We start from the raw sequence: 23032 nt of genomic DNA, 5'->3' as shown, positions 1-23032 counted from the left end.
CTCTATATTAGAATTCGATTTAGTATTTTTATGCGGTTGCTTTGAAAGTTAAAAATAAAATAATAAAATTTTAATATATTGAGTAGGAAACCATATAAGTTCAGTCTAACATAAATACATATCCAAAAGTCAATCAAGTCACTAGCGTATATCAAATGCCCAAATATGCACTCCTATACAAACGGATGGAAAAACTTCATCATATAGGATAAGTTTATGTTTTCGTAATAGTAGATAGATACAAATACATATCAAATTTCCAATAGTAGATATTGTGATATCAATATTTCTCTCAATAGTATAGTGGACAAAGGAATCATCTAATCGTCATGTCTAATAGCCTGTTAATCTCCAAAGGGAATCACCCTAGCTATCATTCATAAAAAATTAAAATCATCTCATAATAATTATGTCCATGTTGAGATAAAATAACATATTAAAACATCTCAATCTATATTTTCAGTATCATTAATATTAAATAATATCAATTAGTTCTCAATTGATTTGAACCATGATTCAATCGGACCAACTGAACTCAATTTAATTAGTACATAACTAAAATCGATATCTTATTTTTTTAATCGATTTAAATCATCATAAACTAGTATAATTTAGATTAAATTTTATTTAATTTAGATTAAATAGACTTAAATAAGTTAAATCGATTTGGAATCCTCCCAAATAGATCTAAACTGATTAAATGAAATTTGGTTCAAGATAATAAGCTAGATTATATAACACTAAGTTAGATTGAGTTAGCCTAAATCGTATACACTACAAATGTCTGTGCATACATCATCAAATTATAGTCAAAATAGTTAATCATTAATATTGAGTCATTAAAATATAATAAATAATAATAGATCAAAAAGATAAAATTATATTAAGGAGAAACTAATGTTTTTATTCAACTATTATATAAATATAAAGAAATCAAAGATTACAATTAGCATGCAAGATAAAAAATTAAATTTATATATAGTATGAATAATTAAAATATATTATTAATTAAAAATGATTTTTAAATACTTAACAGCATGGAAGAAAATTTTATAAATTGTATATAGCATGAATAATTATAATATATTTTAATATAAAAATAAAATTTTAAGTACTTGAATGAATATAAGAATATTTTAGAAACTCTACATAGTATAAATAATTGTAATACATCTCAATTCAAAAATATTATTTTTAAAAAAACTTAAATATATAAAAAATATTTAATTTAAAAAAAATACAAGAGAACCTCTTCTTATGTAGATTCTTGTTCCTCACAGTAAAAAATGGAGAGAATCCTCCCCGCCCTTCAAGGTAATAATTTTTATTTTTATTTAATTTATTGATAAAAATAAAATAAAATCACTTAACCTAAAATATTAAATATTTATTTTATAAATTTTATTCACTAGAAATAAAAAATAATAATTATACTGAAAGATTTGATTACAAATGAAACGGTCAAAATAGTATCTTGCAGATCACTTTATCTATTTTTTTGATATAAATAATTTATCCTTTAATTTTGTGTTTCTTGTGCTTAGCGAAGGGTTATACACACTGCAGATAAAAGCGGGTTGTTTGTCTGAGGGTGCCGCTGCGACTGCTCTCTTTCGTCCCACAATGGCGGCTGCGACGCTCCGCTACGTACTCCGCCGCAATAGCCTCCTGCCCCTGTTCGAAACCTGCCGCCTTCGAGATCTCTTCTTCTTCTCCTCCTCCTCTGTCGACCCTGCCGCCGCTGTAGGCGTCACCATATCTCCAGATCCCAACTTCATGGTGGAATACCTCGTGAACTCCTGTGGGTTCTCCCCCTCCAAGGCAGCCATGTTCTCTAAACCCCTTGCGCACCTCCGATCCACCGAGAAACCCGACGCCGTCCTTAACTTCATGAGATCTCAGGGCTTCGATGGCGCCGCTATTAGGAAGGTGATATCTATGAAACCCAATTACCTATGCTACAACGTGGAGACGAACCTCGCCCCGAAGTTTCAGTTCTTACGCGATTTGGGACTATCGGAGTCGGACATCGTCGATGCCATCGTGAAGAACCATGGCATCCTCCTCTTGAACGTTCAGCGTTCCATCGTCCCCAAATTGGAGATGTGGGAAAGTCTCTTGGGATCGAGAGAGCTCGTTCTCAAGAATCTCAAGAGGACAAGACGGTTTTTCTTCTCCAGCGTTGAGAAGACATTGCATCCTAACCTAAAGTTCTTGAGGGATGAGTGCGGCATTCCTGAAGAAAGGGTCTCTGTCGTATTGAGAAGTCACCCACAATTAATCTCAAAGAAACCAGAGTCTCTCCGAGCTTTGGTGGCGAGAGCCGATGAGCTGGGGATGCCACGACAATCTCGGATGTTCGTGCGGACACTTTTTGCTCTCCACAACGTAAGCCAAGAAAGGTTCGAGGCCAAGGTCGAGCTCATGAGGAGCTTCGGGTGGTCGGAGTCGGAGTTTTCTTCTGCAGTCAGGAAAGCACCCACCTTCTTATGCATCTCCCTCGATATGTTGCGCAGAAAAGTGGAATTTTTTATCAATGTGGTCGGTCACACCACTTCCTTCATCGCCAACAAATCATATCTCTTGCTATTTTGTCTGCAGAAGAGGGTAATTCCTCAGTTTCGTGTCACAGAGATGTTGAAATCGAAAGGATTGTTGACTGGACAAGCCAAGTTTCCATGCATTCTCACATTATCAGATACCAAATTCACTGAGAAGTTTGTTCTCCCTCACAAAGAAAATGTTCCTGAGCTGCTTGATATTTTGAGAGCTGCGGGCGTGTGTAAAGGAAAATGATACCTTTCATTTGGTATCGGAGGATGAGAAAGGGCTTAGCTGATGGTCTGATTTGCCAACAACGAAGGTATAGATTATTCCCTAATTTGAGATTTTGGAAATAGAATGCAAATGGCTTATCAAAAGGTGTTTTGAGGTGTGGGATTTTTCTTTAATGGCAAGCTAGATTAGCATTGATTATAAATCAAATTTGTTCTGTCTTACTAATTGTTAGCTTAACTTATTTTCCGATTGTCTTTGGCACAGTATTGTTGATTTGTATGTAAACTGAATGTTTTAAAAATTTTACCTAACAGTCCAACTGAGATGACCTTCGGATCTATCGTAGGGACATTTGGCTTTTGTCCAAATTAATTCCAATTCGGGATGGGATTTTGGTTGTTGGGTAAGTCTCAAAGAGTCATATTTCAGATCAAGTTATGCAGTAAGTATATAGAAAATATCACCAAAGATCACAGGAAATTGTTGAGTGGTAATTACTCTAATGATTTAACTGGCTGAAAAAAACTTAAACACCAAAGTGTTGTTTCTGTAATTTGTTTTTAAATGAGTCATCACCCGATTTATGGATTTGGATATGTCTAAGAAGGCTTCTTTGCATACTTATTTATTTGTGTGCTAATTGGATATTGAAATTTGATTTATGCATTGTAATATTAGTATGCAGTGGCTTCAATGGAGTTTTAAAGAGCAGTTGCTTTGGGTTGATCAGGAGTCACCAGCTTTAGCACTAACTTTGTTTCAAGGTTGTATAGACTTTTCTGTGAGCATCAAAACTTGAGTATGCTATCCTGAAATGTCTTCGGCCTCATTTGGAATTGCTAAAGCTTTTCCTGCATCAACAAATTTTGACTTGCCTCCGGGGGCTTCAGCTCATCCACCCTTTGTGATTTGGTTAGCAGATCTCTTCATTCTTGGAGTCTGTGGTCTATGTTTCCCTCGTCATGAATGGCTTGTCCCAATGGCAAGTCAATTTAGGCAGAATTATAAATTCCCTATTTTTCTGGTCTTCTAATTATGGATCACATTTTGGGAGAAAGGTATGCACAATGCACATTCCATTGTGCATATCTTTATTATCACATTTCAAATAGGATCATAAGAATATCAATCATCTTTATCGATGCGTGAGATGTGTTCTGAATTTTGACATCAGTTGTTCCATCTCTACAGGGAATCTGTGCATGAGTTGTAGAAGTGATAGAACTTCCAAGTTCATCAAGATTATTGGGAAGATATATACTAACGTCCCAAATCTTTGAGGTGTGGAGAGTAACTACAAGGAGCATCTCCAGATATATACTCTTACAAACTAACAACTTCTTTGCATACAAATCTTCACTTGACAAACCACCCATAAGAGAATTCCCAACAGAGACTAGAGTTATATCGGAGTCACATTCAATCAATTTTGGATTGGTAATCACATATCTCACCTTGGAGTGATTGCTCAGTTCCTTGGTTCTTTCAATTAACTTTTTGATATGTATTTATGTTATAAGATGTTACGACTTAGTATTGTTAATTTTTTTTTCAAGTAACCTTCTAGTAGCATTAGACCAAATTCCAATGAGAGCATACCTTCCTTTATTGCAAAGTATATCCAGTTGAATTTTATTTTTGAGTTTATATTATTATGTTTCTCAATAAAACCTATGATTACTTTTAACTTTTATTTTGATGTATAAATAAATTATTATATAAATATATATTTATTTATAATATATATTAAAAATGTTATTTATTGATGTGTTTGTAAAATCTTGTAAAAAGAAATTTAGGATATGACATTGTTGTCGTCCTTCAATATATATATATATATATATATATATAAGTCTTGTTGAATTATTTATTTTTTATTGTTAAATAATATGATATTACTTTTGTCAATTTTGTAGGTTGACAACTTGTCGTGACTAGCATTGGAGAATAAAGGAGGAGTCGAGTGATGTGACTAACATTCAAGGATAAAGGAGAGCATCTATAAAGGTATCATAATTCTAACAACTGTCGTTTGCTATGCACGAGGAATAAAAATTACTGTAATAAATTATTTATATCAAAATTATTGATAAAGTGATCTACAAAATATTTATCTGATTTTTTATCTTTATAAAAATATAAAGTTATTCATTTATTTGATCCAAAAATAATTTATTGTTGCACCAAATTTGAATAAAAAACCAATCATATAATCCTTCAAAACTTGATTTCTTTTGTTTAAATTAATATGCCTTGAATAGTATTTATGACTCGTAAAAAATTTATAAAAAAAAGCTCGACTGAAGTTGATCATGGATTATATGATATTCAATTAAAATTGACTGTACACCAATATAGTATATCTGTAACATAACAGCTGTTAATTATAGCAGACAACATTTCAATCGGGAGACATCAATCTATACATGCCAACTTCGTGTTTATCCATAAATATCCTATCCTTTGTTTGAAAATGCGCATTTTGTTGTATGTTCATTAACATGATATAAGTGCATAATTTTGCTTTGATTACTTGTCTTATTTAAATTTATGAATTCTACTTTTCTAAAGAATAAAGATGGAACAACTGATATCAAAATCCAAATCACATTATACGCATTGATAAAGATGATGATGATCTTATGACCCTATCTGAAATGAGATACTGAATACATCCACAAAGGCATCGATAGCCAGAAAAATACTGGTTGAGAACGGGTCAAGATAGTGTGCATAAAAATCAGAAATACTAGAGTTTCATTATTGTTTTTTTACCGAAAAAGGAGAAATTTCATTAAAGATTAAAGAGGACTAGATACTGCGCTAGACTGATCTATCATTACAAGACCCAAAAACACGTAGAGAATTTACAGCCCTTAAGAGATTGACTAGCCAATGGACCACGACTTTCATGATGCGGGAAACATGGACCACATCGACAACATAAAGACTTGAACAAAGAAATAAAAGAAGGAACCAGCGAATCGACTAACTCAAGGGAAATAGTTCGATTCAGATGTTGGAGAAATTTAGTTGTGCAGCCTTCTGAAGGCTTTCAAGTGGAGCAGAAGCTTCAGCTAGGATGATGACAAGTTGCATCCACCAAATCCAAGAATGAACTCCAAGAATGAAGAGATCTGCACCTGGAATCACAAAGAGTGGACGAGCAGAAGCCTATCGAGGGATGGAATAGTTTGTTGATGCGGGAAAAGCTTTAGCGATTCCAGAGGTTGAAGACATTTCAGAAGAGCTGCTGACTCCTGATCAACCCAGTGCAACTGGTCTTTCAAATTCCATTGAAGCCACTGCATACTAATATTACAATGCATAAATCAAATTTGAATATTCCAATTACAACATAAATAAATAAGTTTGTTTGCAAAGAAGCCTCCACTGACAAGAGATAACACCTTCTTAGATATATCCAAATCCATAAATTGGGTGATGACTGATTTAAAAACAAATTACAGAAACAACTCTTTGGTGTTTCAAGTTTTTTTCGCCACTTAAATCATTAGAGTAACTACCACTCAACAATTTCTTGTGATCTTTGGTGATAATTTCTATATCCTGCATAACTTGATCTGAAATATGACTCTTCAAGACTTACCCAAACAAAAACCAATCCAGAATTGGAATTAATTTGGACAAAATCCAAAAGTCCCTACGATAGATCCAAAGGTCATCTCAGTTGGACTGTCATGTAGAATTTCTAACAATACTATGCCAAAGACATTCAGAAAATAATTTAAGCTAACAATCAGTAAGACAGAACAAATTTGATTTCTAATCAATGCTAATCTAGCTTGTCATAAAAGAAAAATCCCACACCTCAATTCACCTTTTGATAAGCCCTTTGCATTCTATTTCCAAAATCTCAAATTAGGGGAATAATCTACCTTCGTCGTTGGCAAATTAGGCCATCAGCTAAGCCCTTTCTCAGCCTCCGATACCAAATGAAAGGTATCATTTTCCTTTACACACGCCCTCAACTCTCAAAATATCGAGCAGCTCAGGAACATTTTCTTTGTGAGGGAGAACAAACTTCTCCAAGAATTTGGTATCTGATAATGTGAGAATGTATGGAAACTTGGCTTGTCCAGTCAACAATCCTTTCGATTTCAACATCTCTGTGACACGAAACCGAGGAATTACCCTCTTCTGCAGACAAAATAGCAAGAGATTTGATTTGTCGGCAATGAAGGAAGGGGTGTAACCGACCACATTGATAAAAAATTCCACTTTTCTGCGCAACATATCGAGGGACATGCATAAGAAGGTGGGTGCTTTCCTGACTGCAGAAGAAAACTCCGACTCCGACCACCCGAAGCTCCTCATGAGCTCGAACTTGGCCTCGAACCTTTCTTTGCTTACCATTTGGAGAACATCAAGTGTCCGCACGAACATCCGAGATTGTCGTGGCATCCCCAGCTCATCGGCTCTCGCCACCAAAGCTCGGAGAGACTCTGGTTTCCTTGTGATTAATTGTGGGTGACTTCTCAAGACGACAGAGACCCTTTCTTCAGGAATGCCGCACTCATCCCTCAAGAACTTTAGGTTAGGATGCAATGTCTTCTCAACGCTGGAGAAGAAAAACCGTCTTGCCTTCTTGAGATGCTTGAGAACGAGCTCTCTCGATCCCAAGAGACTTTCCCACATCTCCAATTTGGGGACGAAGGAACGGTGAACTTCGAGGCAGAGGATGGCAGGGTTCTTCACGATGGCATCGACGATGTCCGACTCCGATAGTCCCAAATCGCGTAAGAACTGAAACTTCGGGGCGAGGTTCGTCTCCACGTTGTAGCATAGGTAATTGGGTTTCATAGATATCACCTTCCTAATAGCGGCGCCATCGAAGCCCTGAGATCTCATGAAGTTAAGGACGGCGTCGGGTTTCTCGGTGGATCGGAGGTGCGCAAGGGGTTTAGAGAACATGGCTGCCTTGGAGGGGGAGAACCCACAGGAGTTCACGAGGTATTCCACCATGAAGTTGGGATCTGGAGATATGGTGACGCCTACAGCGGCGGCAGGGTCGACAGAGGAGGAGGAGAAGAAGAAGAGATCTCGAAGGCGGCAGGTTTCGAACAGGGGCAGGAGGCTATTGCGGCGGAGTACGGAGCGGAGCGTCGCAGCCGCCATTGTGGGACGAAAGAGAGCAGTCGCAGCGGCACCCTAAGACAAACAACCCGCTTTTATCTGCAGTGTGTATAACCCTTCGCTAAGCACAAGAAATACAAAATTAAAGGATAAATTATTTATATCAATAAAATAGATAAAATGATCTACAAGATACTATTTTGACCGTTTCATTTGTAATCAAATCTTTCAGTATAATTAATTTTTTTATTTCTAGTAAATAAAATTTATAAAATAAATATTTAATATTTTAGGTTCAGTGATTTTATTTTATTTTTATCAATAAATTAAATAAAAATAAAAATTATTACCTTGAAGGGCGGGGAGGATTCTCTCCTTCATTTTTTACTGTGTGAGGAACAAGAATTTACATAAGAATAGGTTATCTTGTATTTTTTTAAAAATAAATATTTTTTATATATTTAAGTTTTTTTTAAAAATAATATTTTTGAATTGAGATGTATGACAATTATTTATACTATGTAGAGTTTCTAAAATTTTCTTATATTCATTCAAGTACTTAAAATTTTATTTTTATATTAAAATATATTATAATTATTTGTGCTATATACAATTTATAAAATTTTCTTCCATGCTGTTAAGTATTTAAAAAAATATTTTTAATTAATAATATATTTTAATTATTCATACTATATATAAATTTATATTTTTATCTTGCATGCTAATTGTAATCTTTGATTTCTATTAGATTTATATAATAGTTGAATAAAAACGTTATTTTCTCCCTAATATAATTTTATCTTTTTGATCTATTATTATTTATTATATTTTAATGACTCAATATTAATGATTAACTATTTTGACTACAATTTGATGATGTATGCACAGACATACGTAGTGTATATGATTTAAGCTAACTCAATCTAACTTTGTGTTATATAATTTAGCTTATTATCCTGAACCAAATTACATTTAAGCAGTTTAGATCTATTTGGGAGGATTCCAAATCGATTTAACTTATTTAAGTCTATTTAACCTAAATTAAATATAATTTAATCTAAATTATACTAGTTTAGGATGGTTTAAATCGATTAAAAAAATAAGATATCGATTTTAGTGATGTACTAGTTAAATTGAGTTCAGTTGGTCCGATTGAGTCATGGTTCAAATTAATTGAGAGCTAATTGATATTATTTAATATTAGTGATACTGAAAATATAGATTGAGATGTTTTAATATGTTATTTTATCTCAATGGACATAATTATTATGAGATAATTTTATTTTTTTTATGGATGATAGCTAGGGTGATTCCCTTTGGAGATTAATAGGCTATTAGACATGACGATTAAATAGTTCCTTTGTCCACTATATACTATTGAGAGAAATATATATCTACTTTGGCAGGTGAATGATATCACAATATCTACTATTGGAAATTTGATATGTATTTGTATCTATCTGCTATTAGGAAAACATAAACTTATCCGTTTTTATAGGAGTGCATATTTGGGCATTTGATATACGCTAGTGACTTGATTGAGTTTTGGTTATGTATTTATGTTACGCTGAATTTATAAGGTTTCCTACTCAATATATTAAAATTTTATTATTTTATTTTTAATTTTCAAACTAACCTCATAAAAATACTAAATCGAATTCTAATATAAAGCAAACATGCCTCTTTCGCTAGGTAGAGTTAGTTGGATTTTATTTTTGAGTTAACATCTTTCTCAATAAAGCCTAACTTTTGACTTTTATTTTGATGAATAAATAAATTATAATAAATATTTAAAATTTATATATTAATAAAAATAATATATTTTTATTTGACTCATGATGTATATATAGAAAGATGTTGTAATCATTGAAAAAAATATAGGATATGCTTTTTTTCATGATATCATTGCATTATTTAGGGTTAATAGATATTCAGTGAATATCTTTTGACTTATTATACGAGATATGAATCATATTGCTCATAGATGCTCAAAGTCATAATGCTATTGGCATATGCCTCTAAAAGATGTTTAGCAAATACTAACTTGAAAGTTTTACGTATTTTGAAACAAACTTAATCCTTACATACACCTATCACTGATTATGTGCTAACTTTCTGGACATCGTAAAATGCATCTTATTTTTCAACACTCGCTAATGCTCAAGATGATGTACATAAAATTCTTAATATTATAAGAAGCTATTTTGAGCGTCAAAAGAAGTGAGATGAAGCTTAACGAGGTAGAAATAATACTTTAGATCACCTTAAGAAATTGAGACTAATTATTTTCTAGGACATACTAGATCTAATCTTATAGAATGTTAGATCCACCAAGTGAAGAAAATATTTAAAACTATTGAACACAAAGAAAATTAGAAGATGTCATCTATTTTTTTAATTAGAAAAAGAGAAATTTAAAAATATATTCTATAAGCAGTTTTTTCCTAATTTGGTTGGTTTTGAAAAGCAATACGAGTTCCTTAACATTCATTAAGAAAGTGGATTATGATGAAGTATAATTATTATTTTATTGAGCCAGTCTAGTTCTCTCCCGATATTACCTATAATAAATATCAAAAGACAAAGACCTATGCTTCTGAGAGGAGATTTCATCCATCAATTGAAAAATCTGTTATTGTATTAATTTTACTAATATATACTAAAGTACTCAATCTAACTCTAGTGGTAAAAAAATTGGATAATGAAGTATAATAGATAAAGGCTCAAAAGCTACCTTTTAGTATTGTACCATCTATGTATAGGGGATCACATTTTGAACCTTCAAGGAAGGGCAAGAGCAGATAATCTTGACATTACGATATACGAGCTCTCAGTAATCAAGTCGTCATAAGTTGTTATTTATATGGAAAGACTAATTGTATTTTCACCTCATGCCTCATGGGATAACATGTATGCTTCTTTTGTCAGCAACCAAAGCACTTGTTGAATGACAACCTATAGAAACAACGTCAACGTCAAAATCTAAAAGGAGAGATCGGTTGAAACTATGTACTCACCTATTAAGATGTTGAAGTCTCAAGATTTATCATTCAATGTATAATTGTACTCCATGGTATGTCTATTATGTGCTTATAGATTATGGTTTCATATTTTTTTATATCATATTATTTTGTTGTGAGACTACATAAGAATCCTAAAACAACTAGTAATGCATTGTTAATAGCAATACTAATTGAAAACTGATCAATTATTTAGAAATCGTATTGTTACTATTGAAAGTCATGATTTATTAGTAAACCTTATTCTATTAGAGTTTCACAATATCGATCCTATCTCAGGTATGGATTGACTTTTAACATACTATACAAGTATTGATTATTTTTGAAAAGTTGTTATTTTCTTACCCCTAGATCAATCATCCATTTAGTTCATTGGGCTTCAAGAAAAGCTCTATTTTATTTCGTGCTACTAACTATTATTACTGAAAGGATATTAAGTGTACTTAGTTTTATTTTTATTATATTAAAAGATATCTTTTTTTATAGATTTTTCAGATGATTTTATTAAAAATTTACTTAGACTATCCCGACAAGTAAATTGAATTTATAATTGACCTTCTATTTCACTACACCTATTTTCAAACCTCATAATAGAATGAGACCAATTAAGTTGGAGTTAAAAAAGCATATTCATGAGCTTTTAGATAATGGCTTTATTCGACCTAATATATCATCTTGGGGTTTCCATCACCTGTTTATAAAGAAAAATGATGGATCCTACACATCCATTAAAGAGAACTCAACCAAGTGATCATAAAAAATAAGTATTTTTTTTCTCGGATAGATGACCTATTTAATCAGCTTAAAGCACTCAAGTATACTCAAAAATTGATTTGAGATTTGAGTATTATCAACTAAAGATAAGAGGGAATGAGATGTACATCAAATTATTTTCAATATGATCATTATAAATTTTTAGTAATATCTTTCGAATACACAAATGTACTAGTTGCTTTTATTAATCTTATGAATAGGTGATTCCACTCTTATTTTGATAAATTTATAATTATATTCAATGATGACATTTTGATCTACTTTAAAAATAGGAAATATGACGAAACATAAACACTATTCGAGGACAATTTTAAAAGTCTTAAAACAAGAGAAACTGTATGTCAAATTTAACAACTTCAATTTGTATCTCAATAAGGTTATATTTATTGGTCATATAATTTATAGTGCGGTATGTCTATTAGTCCCAAAAAATTTAAAGCTATGATGAATTAGAAACAACCTCTTATTGTTTCAAAGTTTAAAGGCTTATGAGGTATGATTGGATATTGTAAATGATTTATAAAAGATCTTTCAAAAATAACATCTTTAACTAAATTGATATACAAAAACGTAAAGTTCATTCAAGACAATAAGTGTCAATAAAGTTTTAAAAGAATTGAAAGAGAAATTAGCTATTATTCCTATATTGGTGATTCTTTATGAGAAAGACTTGGTTATGTTCTAATAAAAAATAAGAAAATAGTTCTTATATACATAGATGATTAAAGCCTCATGAAATAAACTATCTTACTCATAACTTAAACTAATATCTATCGTTTTTGCACTAAAACTTTAAAGGTATTATCTTTATAGATATACTTTTGAAATCTTAAATAAGATTTCAAGTATATTTTCACTTAGAATGATTTAAATATGGGATAGAGAAGATCATCAAACTTTCTAAAGATTATGATTTTAATATCAACTACTATCTTGGGAAGGTTAATATAGTTGTTGATGGCTTGAACAATTTTTTTTTAAATCTTATAGCCTATATGAATATTTTAAAAAATTATAATGATAGATTTGGTAAATATGAAGCTTGAACTTTTATTTAAGGTAAATAAATGTGTGTTTAATGGTATAATTTTTTTTTGATATAAAGGATTGAAAAAAATCAAAGAAAGATATACATCTTCAGATAATAGCTAATGAGATAGCTTAGGGATCTAACTAAAAATATTTTAAACTAAGGATGATTTTATTAGATTTCATAATCGACTTTGTATTCTTGAAAATCATTCAATAAAGATGCAACTATTGGATTCTAATTTCTGAATGAAAATAAGATTAGGTCACTATGGGTTTTACAATAAGACTACCCAAGGCATTGAAAGAATATAATAAATTTTGAATACTAGTAAATAGACTTACTAAATCTGTTAACTTTCTCCTTATTAACAAAAAGTATCTCTTGGATAAACTAACAAGTTTATACGTTAAGGAGATCATTCAATATCTTAAGGTGCCAATTAATATTATATTTTATAGAGATCTAAGGTTTATTTCTAAGTTTTAAGAGAATTTGTAGAAATCCTTGGGCACATAATTAAAATTTAAAATAGTTTTCACTCGCAAACTAATGGTCAATCTGAGAGAAAAATATGAACAATGAAAGATCTTTTAAGAGCTTGTGCTTAAGCTTTAGTGGAAGTTGAAATAATTCATTAGAAAAGTTATGCATATCGAAATCGAAGAGATCCATAGTTCAAAATTGATGATCATGTTTTCTTGTAAGTATCACCAACCAAGAGGTTATGAGGTTTGGATAAAGAGAAAAGTTAACCTCTAGATTTATTGACCCATTTGAGATTTTACAGAACGTTAGGCATTTGACATACAGATTAGCTTTGCCACTAGTTCTAACTAATATCTATGATGAATTTTACGTTTCTATACTCTAGAGATATATAAGGGATTTATCTCATGTCATATGTTACTAGCATCTGTCGTTATGAGACAATACCACCTTCTTAAAGTAACCGAACTAGATCTTGAAAAAGAAAAATCATGTTCTAATGAATAAAGTTATATCTTCGATAAAGATTCGTTGGCGACACCATTCGAACAAAAGACACCTTGGGAAATAGAATAATATACGAGAAAGTAATATCCTCCTTTATTTCTTGAGGTAAGCTAACTTTGAAAAACAAATCGAGAATAAATATAATCAAATCCCTCGTTTTAAGCATAATTACTTGAGTTTTCTTACTAATAAAATCTAAGAAATAAATATTAAATATTCCAAGTTGAATGATGTTATTTTTACTAATAAATTAAATAAAAACAGATATTAAATAAATATAAAAGTAAAAAATCTTATTACCTTCGATCGAAGACTCATCCACTCTAATCTAAGGTGAGAGATTTTTCTCATTCATTCATCAACAAAAACGAGAAAAATAAGAAATTATATCCTGAGAGGTAGATCCCTCTACCTTTCTTAAAAAATAAATATTTTCTTATATACATTTAAGTGTTTAAAATTTTAGTTTTAGATTAAAATATATTATAATTATTCATGCTTTATATAGCTATTAAAATTTTCTTCTATTCCTTCAAGTAATTAAAATTTTATTTTTTGACTAAGATACATTATAATTATTCATGCTATAATGTTTTTAAAATTTTATTTTACATTAAAATATATTATAATTATTTATATTAATATTATTTTTTAAAAAAATTTATCTTGCATGCATGATACTAATTGTAATACTTGATTTATATTTGATTTTTAAAAATTAACCTTATTGCTGGTACATTGATGCTACAAGAAGCTTAAGGTAAATTGAGAGTGTTAAAATTTAAAAACATATAATTTATTGTATAATTTGACTAATCCATTTGTGTTATGGTAGGCTAGGAATCGACGAGGAGCTTGTGATGTTGTGAATGTTGATGAAAATATTGAATGAAATATTGTGAATGCTGATTTGAGAAGCCTATTTGGGAAAAAGGACTTGAGAAGAAATTTGACATATTTACCAAGATCCTGATAGTTTCTCGGTTTGAGAGTAATACTGAATCCATGCACTTCTCTTTATTGGCTGTCAGTTTTCTTTTACAAGTCAATGTGACTCTCAATCCAAAGATGATCGAATATGACTCTGATATAACTCGAAGTCTCTTGAGAATTCTCTCATGAGTGATTTGTCAAGTGGAGATTTCGATGCAAGCAAATTGTGATGTTGTCAAGAGTATTATAAAAGTCATAAAAAAAAAAAAAGAATTTTTTTCATATCTTCCCAAGCAAATTGTTGATCAACTTGGAAGTTCTATCAGTTCTACAACTCATAATGCACAGATTCTCTGCAAGGATGAAACAACTGATGTCAAAATTCAAAACACATTTCACACATTGACAAAGATGATTGATATCTTATGATTCTATCTGAAACACTAGTGATGCAAATATAAATAAACTCTACAACAAGTGCTATGGCGATTTCAGAAATTTGAAATACACATTTAATCGTCAATTAAAAACCTTTCGAGCTTACATATTAGTTTGCATGTTATAGTTTTGTCTTTTTCTTTCACTCATGACACGAGAAACATAGATCACATCGAGAAGAATGAACTAACCAAATCACAAAAGGTGGATGAACACAAGCCTCCGGAGGCACGTCGGAGTTTGTTGATGCAGGAAAAGCTTTAGCAATTCCAAATGAGGCTGAAGAAATTTCAGGATAGCATGCATGCTCAAGTCTTGATGCTCAGAGAAAAAGTCCATCCAACCCAGAAGCAAAGTTAGTACGAAAGCTGGTGACTCCTGATCAGCCCAGTGCAACTGCTCTTTCAAACTCCATTGAAGCAACTGCACACTAATACTACAATGCATAAATCAAATTTAAATATCCAATTAGCACACAAATAAATAAGTTTGCAAAGAAGCCTTCTTAGACATATCCAAATCCATAAATCGGGTGATGATTCATTTAAAAACAAATTACAGAAACAACTCTTTGGTGTTTTAAGTTATTTTCAGCCACTTAAATCGTTAGAGCAACTACTACTCGGCAACTTCTTGTGATCTTTGTTGATATTTTGCATATACTGCATAACTTGATCTAAAATATGACTCTTTGAGACTTAACCAACAAACCAAATCCCATCCGGAATTGGAATTAATTTGGACAAAAGCCAAAAGTCCTTAAGATGGAACAGCTGATATCAAGATTCCGAAAACATTTTACATATGAGAAAGATGATCAATATTCTTATGATCTTATCTGAATTGTGATATTAAAAATATGCACAATTGCATAGAGAGGCCGAAACAAGAGTAGCTGAGAATGGGTAAGGATAGTTTGCACAATCATAAGTAGTCATTTCTGCACTAAATGCGGGACATAAAACCTTATGATGTAATGATCATTAACTCTAAAACAAATCCTAAAGACAATTACAGAGATTTGAAATACACATTTTGTTGTCAATTTTAAAATGTTTAGGCGTATAAATTAGTTTGCATTGCTAGAGTTTGTTGATGCAGGAAATGCCTGAGCAACAATTCCAATGAGGCTGAAGACATTTCAGGATAGCAAACTCAACAATTCCAGTGAGGCTGAAGACATTTCACGATAGCATACTCAACAATTCCAATGAGGCCGAAGGCATTTCAGTATAACATACACACGTTTTGATTCTCTGAAGTCCATTCAACCTGCAAGCAAAGGGACACCTTCTTACATGCAAAAGAAACGGGTGAGTACCAAACCAATGGTAATCCTGATCAACACAAAAACTGGTCTTCCAAATTCCATTGAGGCCCCAGCATGCAAATATCGCAATACATGTCAGTTGAGTTTGCATAGAAACTCAACTGACAAGATAACAACTCCTTGAAGACATCCAAATCCATAAATCCGTGAAAACTCACCTAAAACAAATTATAGAAACAACACTTTGGCGTTTAAATTTTTTTCAGCTACTAAAATCATCAGAGCAAGTACTACTCCATTTAACTTCTCGTCATCTTTGGTGGTGTATACAGACTGCATAACTTAATCTGAAACATGGCTCTTTCACACTCACCCAACAACCAATAACCGATCCGGAATTACATTGGACAGAATCCAAATACCCGTTCAGAATCAACTTAAACAGAATCCAAATGTTCCTAAGATCCAAAATAATCTCCGTTGGACTGCTAAGCAGAATTTATAAAACCTGCAGTTCACATACAAACCAACAACAGTGTGCCAAACACAATCAGAAAATTATTCGAGCAAACATTTAGCAAGACAAAACAAAGTCGGTTTATAATCAATGCTAAACTAGCTTGTCACATAAGAAGAATCTCACACCTCAATAGACTTTTAGAGAAGCCATTTGCATTCTATTTCCAGAATCTCAAACTAGGGGAATAATCTACCTTCATCTATCAGAGATTTCAAACAGGCCAGGGACTTCAGATTTGCAACAAAGAACAGACTTTTCCATGAACCTTAATGAGTAAAACTGGAAGACATTTTGTGTTGGGCATTGCATAGACCTTCCAATTACAACATTACTACCATATGACACCAACGGAATAATTCTTTCACTGGACTGCACCTCAGTAGCCAAGGCTGGTGGTTGATGTAAGACAGCTTGTTGTCAAGGGAAAAGGTGCTGAATCACTGCTCAGCTACTGATGAGAAATTCAAATGTGAGTTAGACCAGCAGCTAAGCCCTTCTCATCCTCCTCTGATACCAAATAAAAGGGCTCATTTCCCTTCACACTCACCTGCTCTCAAAATATCACGAAGCTCAGGAACCTTTTCTTTGTAGGGTAGAACAATCTTCTCCATGAATTTTGTATTTGATAATGTCACATAGGACAAAAACGTGCCTCGTCGAGTCCACAAGCCTTTCGTATTCAACATCTCCAAAACACGAAACCGAGGAATTACCGTCTTCTGCAGACTTGATAGCAAGAGATTTGGATGGGAGGCGATGAAGGAAGGGGTGTACCCGACTACATTAATAAAAAATTCCACTTTTCTGCGCAACATATCGAGGGAGATGCATAAGAAGGTGGGATTTTTCATGACTGCAGAAGAAAACTCCGACTCCGACCACCCGAAGCTCCTCATGAGCTCGCCCTTGGACTCGAACTTTTCTTTGCTTACGTTGTGGAAAACATCAAGTGTCCACATGAACATCCGAGATTGCCGTGGCATCCCCAGCTCATCGGCTCTCGCAACCAAAGCTCGGAGAGACTCTGGTTTCTGTGAGATTAATTGTGGGTTACTTCTCAAGACGACAGAGACCATTTCTTCAGGAATGCCGCACTCATCCCTCAAGAACTTTAGGTTAGGATGCAATCTATTCTCAACGCTGGAGAAGAAAAACCATCGGGTCTTCTTGAGATGCTTGAGAACGAGCTCTCTCGATCCCAAGAGACTTTCCCACATCTCCAATTTGGGGACCAAGGAACGGTGAACGTCGAGGCGGAGGATGCCATTGTTCTTCAGGATGGCATCGACGATATCCGACTCCGATAGACCCAAATCGCGTAAGAACTGAAACTTCGGGGCGAGGTTCTTCTCCACGTTGTAGCATAAGTGTCTGGGATCCCCAGATATCACCTTCCTGATACCGGCGCCATCGAAGCCCTGAGATCTCATGAAGTTAAGGACGGCGTCGGGTTTCTCGGTGGATCGGAGGTGCGCAAGGGGTTCAGAGAACTTGGCTGCCTCGGAGGGGGAGAACCCGCAGGAGTTCACGAGGTATTCCACCATGAAGTGGGGATCTCGAGATATGGTGCCGCCTACGGCGGCGGCAGTGTCAACAGAGGAGGAGAAGAAGAGGAGATCTCGTAGGCGGCAGGTTTCGAACAAGGGCAGAAGGCCATTGCGGAGGAGTACGGAGCGGAGCGGAGCAGCAGCCATTGTGGGACAAGAGAGCAGCCGCAGCGGCACCCTAATTACAACCACCCTCCTTATAGGTAGTGTGTATAACCTTCGCTATGCACAAGAAAAACAAAATTATAGGAATAAATTATTTATATCAAAAATATGGATAAAATGATCTTAAAATATGGATAAAGTGATTTACATAATATTTATATGATTTTATATCTTTATATATATATATAATTATTCATTTATTTGATCCAAAAATAATTTATTGTTGAAACAGATTTTAAGGAAAAAAACAATCTTATAATCCTTCAAAACTTGATTTTTTTTGTTTCAATTAATATGCCTTGAATAGTATTTATGACTCGTAAAAATTAAAAAAAAAAACTCGATAGAAGTTGATCATGGATTATATGATGTTTAATTAAAATTGACTGTACACCAATATAGTATATCTGTAACATAACAGCTTTTAATTATAGCAGACCACATTTGAGACATCAATCTATACATGCCAACTTCACGTTGCAGTGGTTTATTAAAATGATATAAGTGCATAATTTTGCTTTGATTACTTGTCTTATTTAAATTTATGAATTCTACTTTTCTCAATTCCTTCTATAAATTCATTTCATTAATGTCTGTTTGATCAAAATTAAGACTTGTATTCACATAACGATTTGGGACGTTATTATCCAAGACATAAAGAATAAAGATGGAACAACTGATATCAAAATCCAAAACACATTTCACGCATTGATAAAGATGATGATGATCTTATGACCCTATCTGAAATGAGATACTGAATACATGCACAAAGGCATCGATAGCCAGAAAAATACTGGTTGAGAACGGGTCAAGATAGTGTGCATAAAAATCAGAAATACTAGAGTTTGCTTTTCTTTTCTTTTTTACCGAAAAAGGAGAAATTTCATTAAAGATTAAAGAGGACTAGATACTGCGCTAGACTGATCTATCATTACAAGACCCAAAAACACAGAAATTACAGCCCTTCCGAGATTGACTAGCCAATGGGCCACGCGGTTCATGATGCGGGAAACATGGACCACATCGGCAACATAAAGACTTGAAATAAGAAATAAAATGACATCCAAAATATTCTTAAGGAACCAACGAATCGACTAACTCCAAGGGAATTAGCTCGATAAAGATGTTGGAGAAATTTAGTTGTGCAGCCTTCTGAAGGCTTTCAAGTGGAGCAGAAGCTTCAGCTATGATGATGACAAGTTGCATCCACCAAATCCAAGAATGAACAGATCTGCACCCGGAATCCCAAAGAGTGGACGAGCAGAAGCCTATGGAGGCATGCAAGAGTTTGTTGATGCGAGAAAAGCTTTAGCAATTCCAAAGGAGGTTGAAGACATTTCAGAAGAGCATAGTTAGCACTAAAGCTGGTGACTCCTGATCAACCCAGTGCAACTGGTCTTTCAAATTCCATTGAAGCCACTGCATACTAATATTACAATGCATAAATCAAATTTGAATATTCCAATTACAACATAAATAAATAAGTTTGTTTGCAAAGAAGCCTCCACTGACAAGAGATAACACCTTCTTAGATATATCCAAATCCATATATTGGTTGATGACTCATTTAAAAACAAATTACAGAAACAACTCTTTGGTGTTTCAAGTTTTTTTCGCCACTTAAATCATTAGAGTAACTACCACTCAACAATTTCTTGTGATCTTTGGTGATAATTTCTATATCCTGCATAACTTGATCTGAAATATGACTCTTCAAGACTTACCCAAACAAAAACCAATCCAGAATTGGAATTAATTTGGACAAAATCCAAAAGTCCCTACGATAGATCCAAAGGTCATCTCAGTTGGACTGTCATGTAGAATTTCTAACAATACTATGCCAAAGACATTCAGAAAATAATTTAAGCTAACAATCAGTAAGACAGAACAAATTTGATTTCTAATCAATGCTAATCTAGCTTGTCATAAAAGAAAAATCCCACACCTCAATTCACCTTTTGATAAGCCCTTTGCATTCTATTTCCAAAATCTCAAATTAGGGGAATAATCTACCTTCGTCGTCACAAATTAGACAATCAGCTAAGCCCTTCCTCATCCTCCGATGCCAAATGCAAGGTATCATTTCCTTTCCAGGTGCCAGCAACTCTCAAAATATCAAGCAGCTCAGGAACATTTTCTTTGTGAGGGAGAACAAACTTCTCCATGAATTTGGTATCTGTGAATACGAGAATCGATGTAAACTTGTATTTTCCAGTCCACAATCCTTTCAATTTCAACATTTCCGTCACACGAAACCGAGGAATGACCCTCTTCTGCAGACTATATAGCAAGATAGATGGTTGGGAGGCGATGAAGGAAGGGGTGTACCCGACTAAATTGATAAAAAATTCCATTTTTCTGCGCATCATATCGAGGGAGACGCATAAGAAGGTGGGTACTTTCCTGACTACAGAAGAAAACTCCGACTCCGACCACCCGAAGCTCCTCATGAGCTCGACCTTGGCCTCGAACCTTTCTTTGCTTACCATGAAGAGAGCATCAAGTGTCCGCACGAACATCCGAGATTGCCGTGGCATCCCCAGCTCATCGGCTCTCGCCACCAAAGCTCGGAGAGACTCTGGCTTCCGTGAGATTAATTGTGGGTGACTTCTCAAGACGACAGAGACCCTTTCTTCAGGAATGCCGCACTCATCCCTCAAGAACTTTAGGTTAGGATGCAACGTCTTCTCAACGCTGGAGGAGAAAAACCATCCTTTCTTCTTGAGATGGTTGAGAACAAGCTCTCTCGATCCCAAGAGACTTTCCCACATCTCCAATTTGGGGACGATGGAACGCTGAACGTTGACGTGGAGGATGCCATGGTTCTTCAGGATGGCATCGACGATATCCGACTCCGATAGGCCCAAATCGCGTAAGAACTGAAACTTCGGGGCCAACTTCTTCTCCACGTTCACGCATAGGTAATTTGGGTTCAAAGATATCAACTTTCTGATACCGGCGCCGTCGAAGCCCTGAGATCTCATGAAGTTAAGGACGGCGTCGGGTTTCTCGGTGGATCGGAGGTGCGCAAGGGGTTTAGAGAACTTGGCTGCCTCGGAGGGGGAGAACCCGCAGGAGTTCACGAGGTATTCCACCATGAAGTGGGGATCAGGAGATGTGGTGACGCCTACAGCGGCGGGAAGGTCGACAGAGGAGGAGAAGAAGAAGAGATCTCGAAGGCGGTAGGTTTCGAACAGGGGCAGAAGGCTATTTCGGCGGAGGACGGAGCGGAGAGTCGCAGCCGCCATTGTAGGAGAGAAGCGAGCACCCCAAGCGAAACCCTAATTCCTATATGCAGTGTGTGTAACCTTCGCTACGCACAAGAAATACAAAATTACAGGAATAAATTTTGTATCTAAAAAATATGGATAAAATGATCTATAAAATATTTATATAATTTTAACTTTTTCAGAAAAACACACTTGCTAAAGAAAATAATTTTGATTTTGGGACGAATTTTGACTATTTAATCTAGTAGAATGCTCTAAGTTTTAAAAATTATATATAAATATTTTTTTAAGAATGATCATCATACTACTATTCTTTTTTTTTTTCGACTCTAAACATGTTTGATAAGAGCGTTATTACACATCATGATCATTGATAATAAGAAAATATAAAAATCTATAAAAAAAATAAACATGCATCTCAAGTCGAACGGACTCTCGAGTCTTCTCCTATGTCATATTAGGGTTAAAATCTATTATACATAGGTGGAGATACGACTAAGCCAAACTTATATGTAAAAATTTTCTATGTTACGAGACGAAAATGATCTTTTCATCCGATAAAAAGATGTTATATGAAATTTTTTTAAATTTGAAGCGTTAATGAAAAAAAAACCAAAATTATATATTTTTTAATTCATCCTTATCATTCACACTTTAAAATATAAAATTATTAATTGCCAAAGTGAAAAAAATATTTCTTTTGTCTGAATTAATATACCTTAATTAATATTTATGACTTGTAAAAATGTAGTAAAAATTCTTGAGTAAAGTTGATCATGCTTAATATATATTTTAGTTAAATTTGACCGTACATTAATATATTGTTAATTAAAGCACAACACACTTCACGACACGAATTCGAGGTAACAATTTATACCGTGCCCGCGTGTCGAAGAGCCACGGAAGTGGATCAAACTTGCACCATAAACACCACGCGGGACCGAGTTGAGGATGAACATCCGACCGTTACCCTAGAAATGAACGGTCTTGATCAAAATTGTATCCCCTTGCATATGATCTCTTCCACTTGATCACATTGTTCGTGGAATCGCTGGTATCGCCGCGCCAACCCCCGCACTTACGCCGCTACGTCGCCCGCGTCCGCCACCACCTCCTCTCTCCTCATCGCAGCTCCACCCGAAGGGATGCCACTGACTACTCGAACGCTCCCTAGTCTCCGGTCGTCTCCTTCGACCCCGATCCCTCTTCGCAACCCGTTGTCTTCTTCCCACCC

General features: G+C 34.0%; 4 protein-coding genes across 11 annotated transcripts; 1 reads left to right on the top strand and 3 right to left on the bottom strand.

The window, feature by feature from the left end:
• The first annotated feature begins 1556 nt into the window (after positions 1 to 1556).
• Positions 1557 to 5424, top strand: LOC135596149 (transcription termination factor MTERF15, mitochondrial-like). Of its 5 annotated transcripts, none has more exons than XM_065088024.1 (3): positions 1557 to 2863; positions 3970 to 4215; positions 4695 to 5424. In XM_065088024.1, the coding sequence occupies exon 1, from the start codon at positions 1624 to 1626 to the stop codon at positions 2794 to 2796; it is 1173 nt and encodes a 390-aa protein (XP_064944096.1). In that variant the 5' UTR covers positions 1557 to 1623; the 3' UTR covers positions 2797 to 2863; positions 3970 to 4215; positions 4695 to 5424. The 5 variants fall into 5 exon arrangements, with proteins under 5 accessions (XP_064944096.1, XP_064944099.1, XP_064944097.1 ...); XM_065088027.1 differs by lacking the exons at positions 3970 to 4215; positions 4695 to 5424 and adding an exon at positions 3457 to 3794 and having other exon boundaries at positions 1557 to 2541; positions 2633 to 2863; XM_065088025.1 differs by lacking the exon at positions 3970 to 4215.
• An 88-nt stretch (positions 5425 to 5512) lies between these two features.
• Positions 5513 to 7972, bottom strand: LOC103974147 (transcription termination factor MTERF15, mitochondrial-like). Of its 2 annotated transcripts, none has more exons than XM_065088028.1 (2): positions 6678 to 7972; positions 5513 to 6090 (listed from the first exon to the last, which is right to left on the bottom strand). In XM_065088028.1, the coding sequence occupies exon 1, from the start codon at positions 7915 to 7917 to the stop codon at positions 6745 to 6747; it is 1173 nt and encodes a 390-aa protein (XP_064944100.1). In that variant the 5' UTR covers positions 7918 to 7972; the 3' UTR covers positions 5513 to 6090; positions 6678 to 6744. The 2 variants fall into 2 exon arrangements, with proteins under 2 accessions (XP_064944100.1, XP_064944101.1); XM_065088029.1 differs by having other exon boundaries at positions 5513 to 6083.
• Positions 7973 to 17383: 9411 nt separating this feature from the next.
• LOC135594833 (uncharacterized) lies at positions 17384 to 18550 on the bottom strand. The gene has a single exon (XM_065085342.1). It carries the CDS (start codon positions 18548 to 18550, stop codon positions 17384 to 17386), a length of 1167 nt encoding a protein of 388 aa, XP_064941414.1.
• Positions 18551 to 19412: 862 nt separating this feature from the next.
• Positions 19413 to 21880, bottom strand: LOC103969082 (uncharacterized). Of its 3 annotated transcripts, none has more exons than XR_010480831.1 (2): positions 20514 to 21880; positions 19413 to 19994 (listed from the first exon to the last, which is right to left on the bottom strand). XR_010480831.1 is itself a non-coding variant. In XM_018819497.2 (2 exons), the coding sequence occupies exon 1, from the start codon at positions 21814 to 21816 to the stop codon at positions 20605 to 20607; it is 1212 nt and encodes a 403-aa protein (XP_018675042.2). In that variant the 5' UTR covers positions 21817 to 21880; the 3' UTR covers positions 19413 to 19994; positions 20582 to 20604. The 3 variants fall into 3 exon arrangements, 2 of the variants coding, with proteins under 2 accessions (XP_018675042.2, XP_009380778.2); XM_018819497.2 differs by having other exon boundaries at positions 20582 to 21880; XM_009382503.3 differs by having other exon boundaries at positions 19413 to 19987; positions 20582 to 21880.
• Positions 21881 to 23032: the final 1152 nt, after the last annotated feature.

The sequence above is a fragment of the Musa acuminata genome, chromosome BXJ1-10 (assembly GCF_036884655.1).
Source record: "Musa acuminata AAA Group cultivar baxijiao chromosome BXJ1-10, Cavendish_Baxijiao_AAA, whole genome shotgun sequence".
Taxonomy (NCBI): domain Eukaryota; kingdom Viridiplantae; phylum Streptophyta; class Magnoliopsida; order Zingiberales; family Musaceae; genus Musa; species Musa acuminata.
The sequence above is the reverse complement of the archived record's forward strand: the minus strand, read 5'-3'. Positions and strand labels throughout refer to the sequence as shown.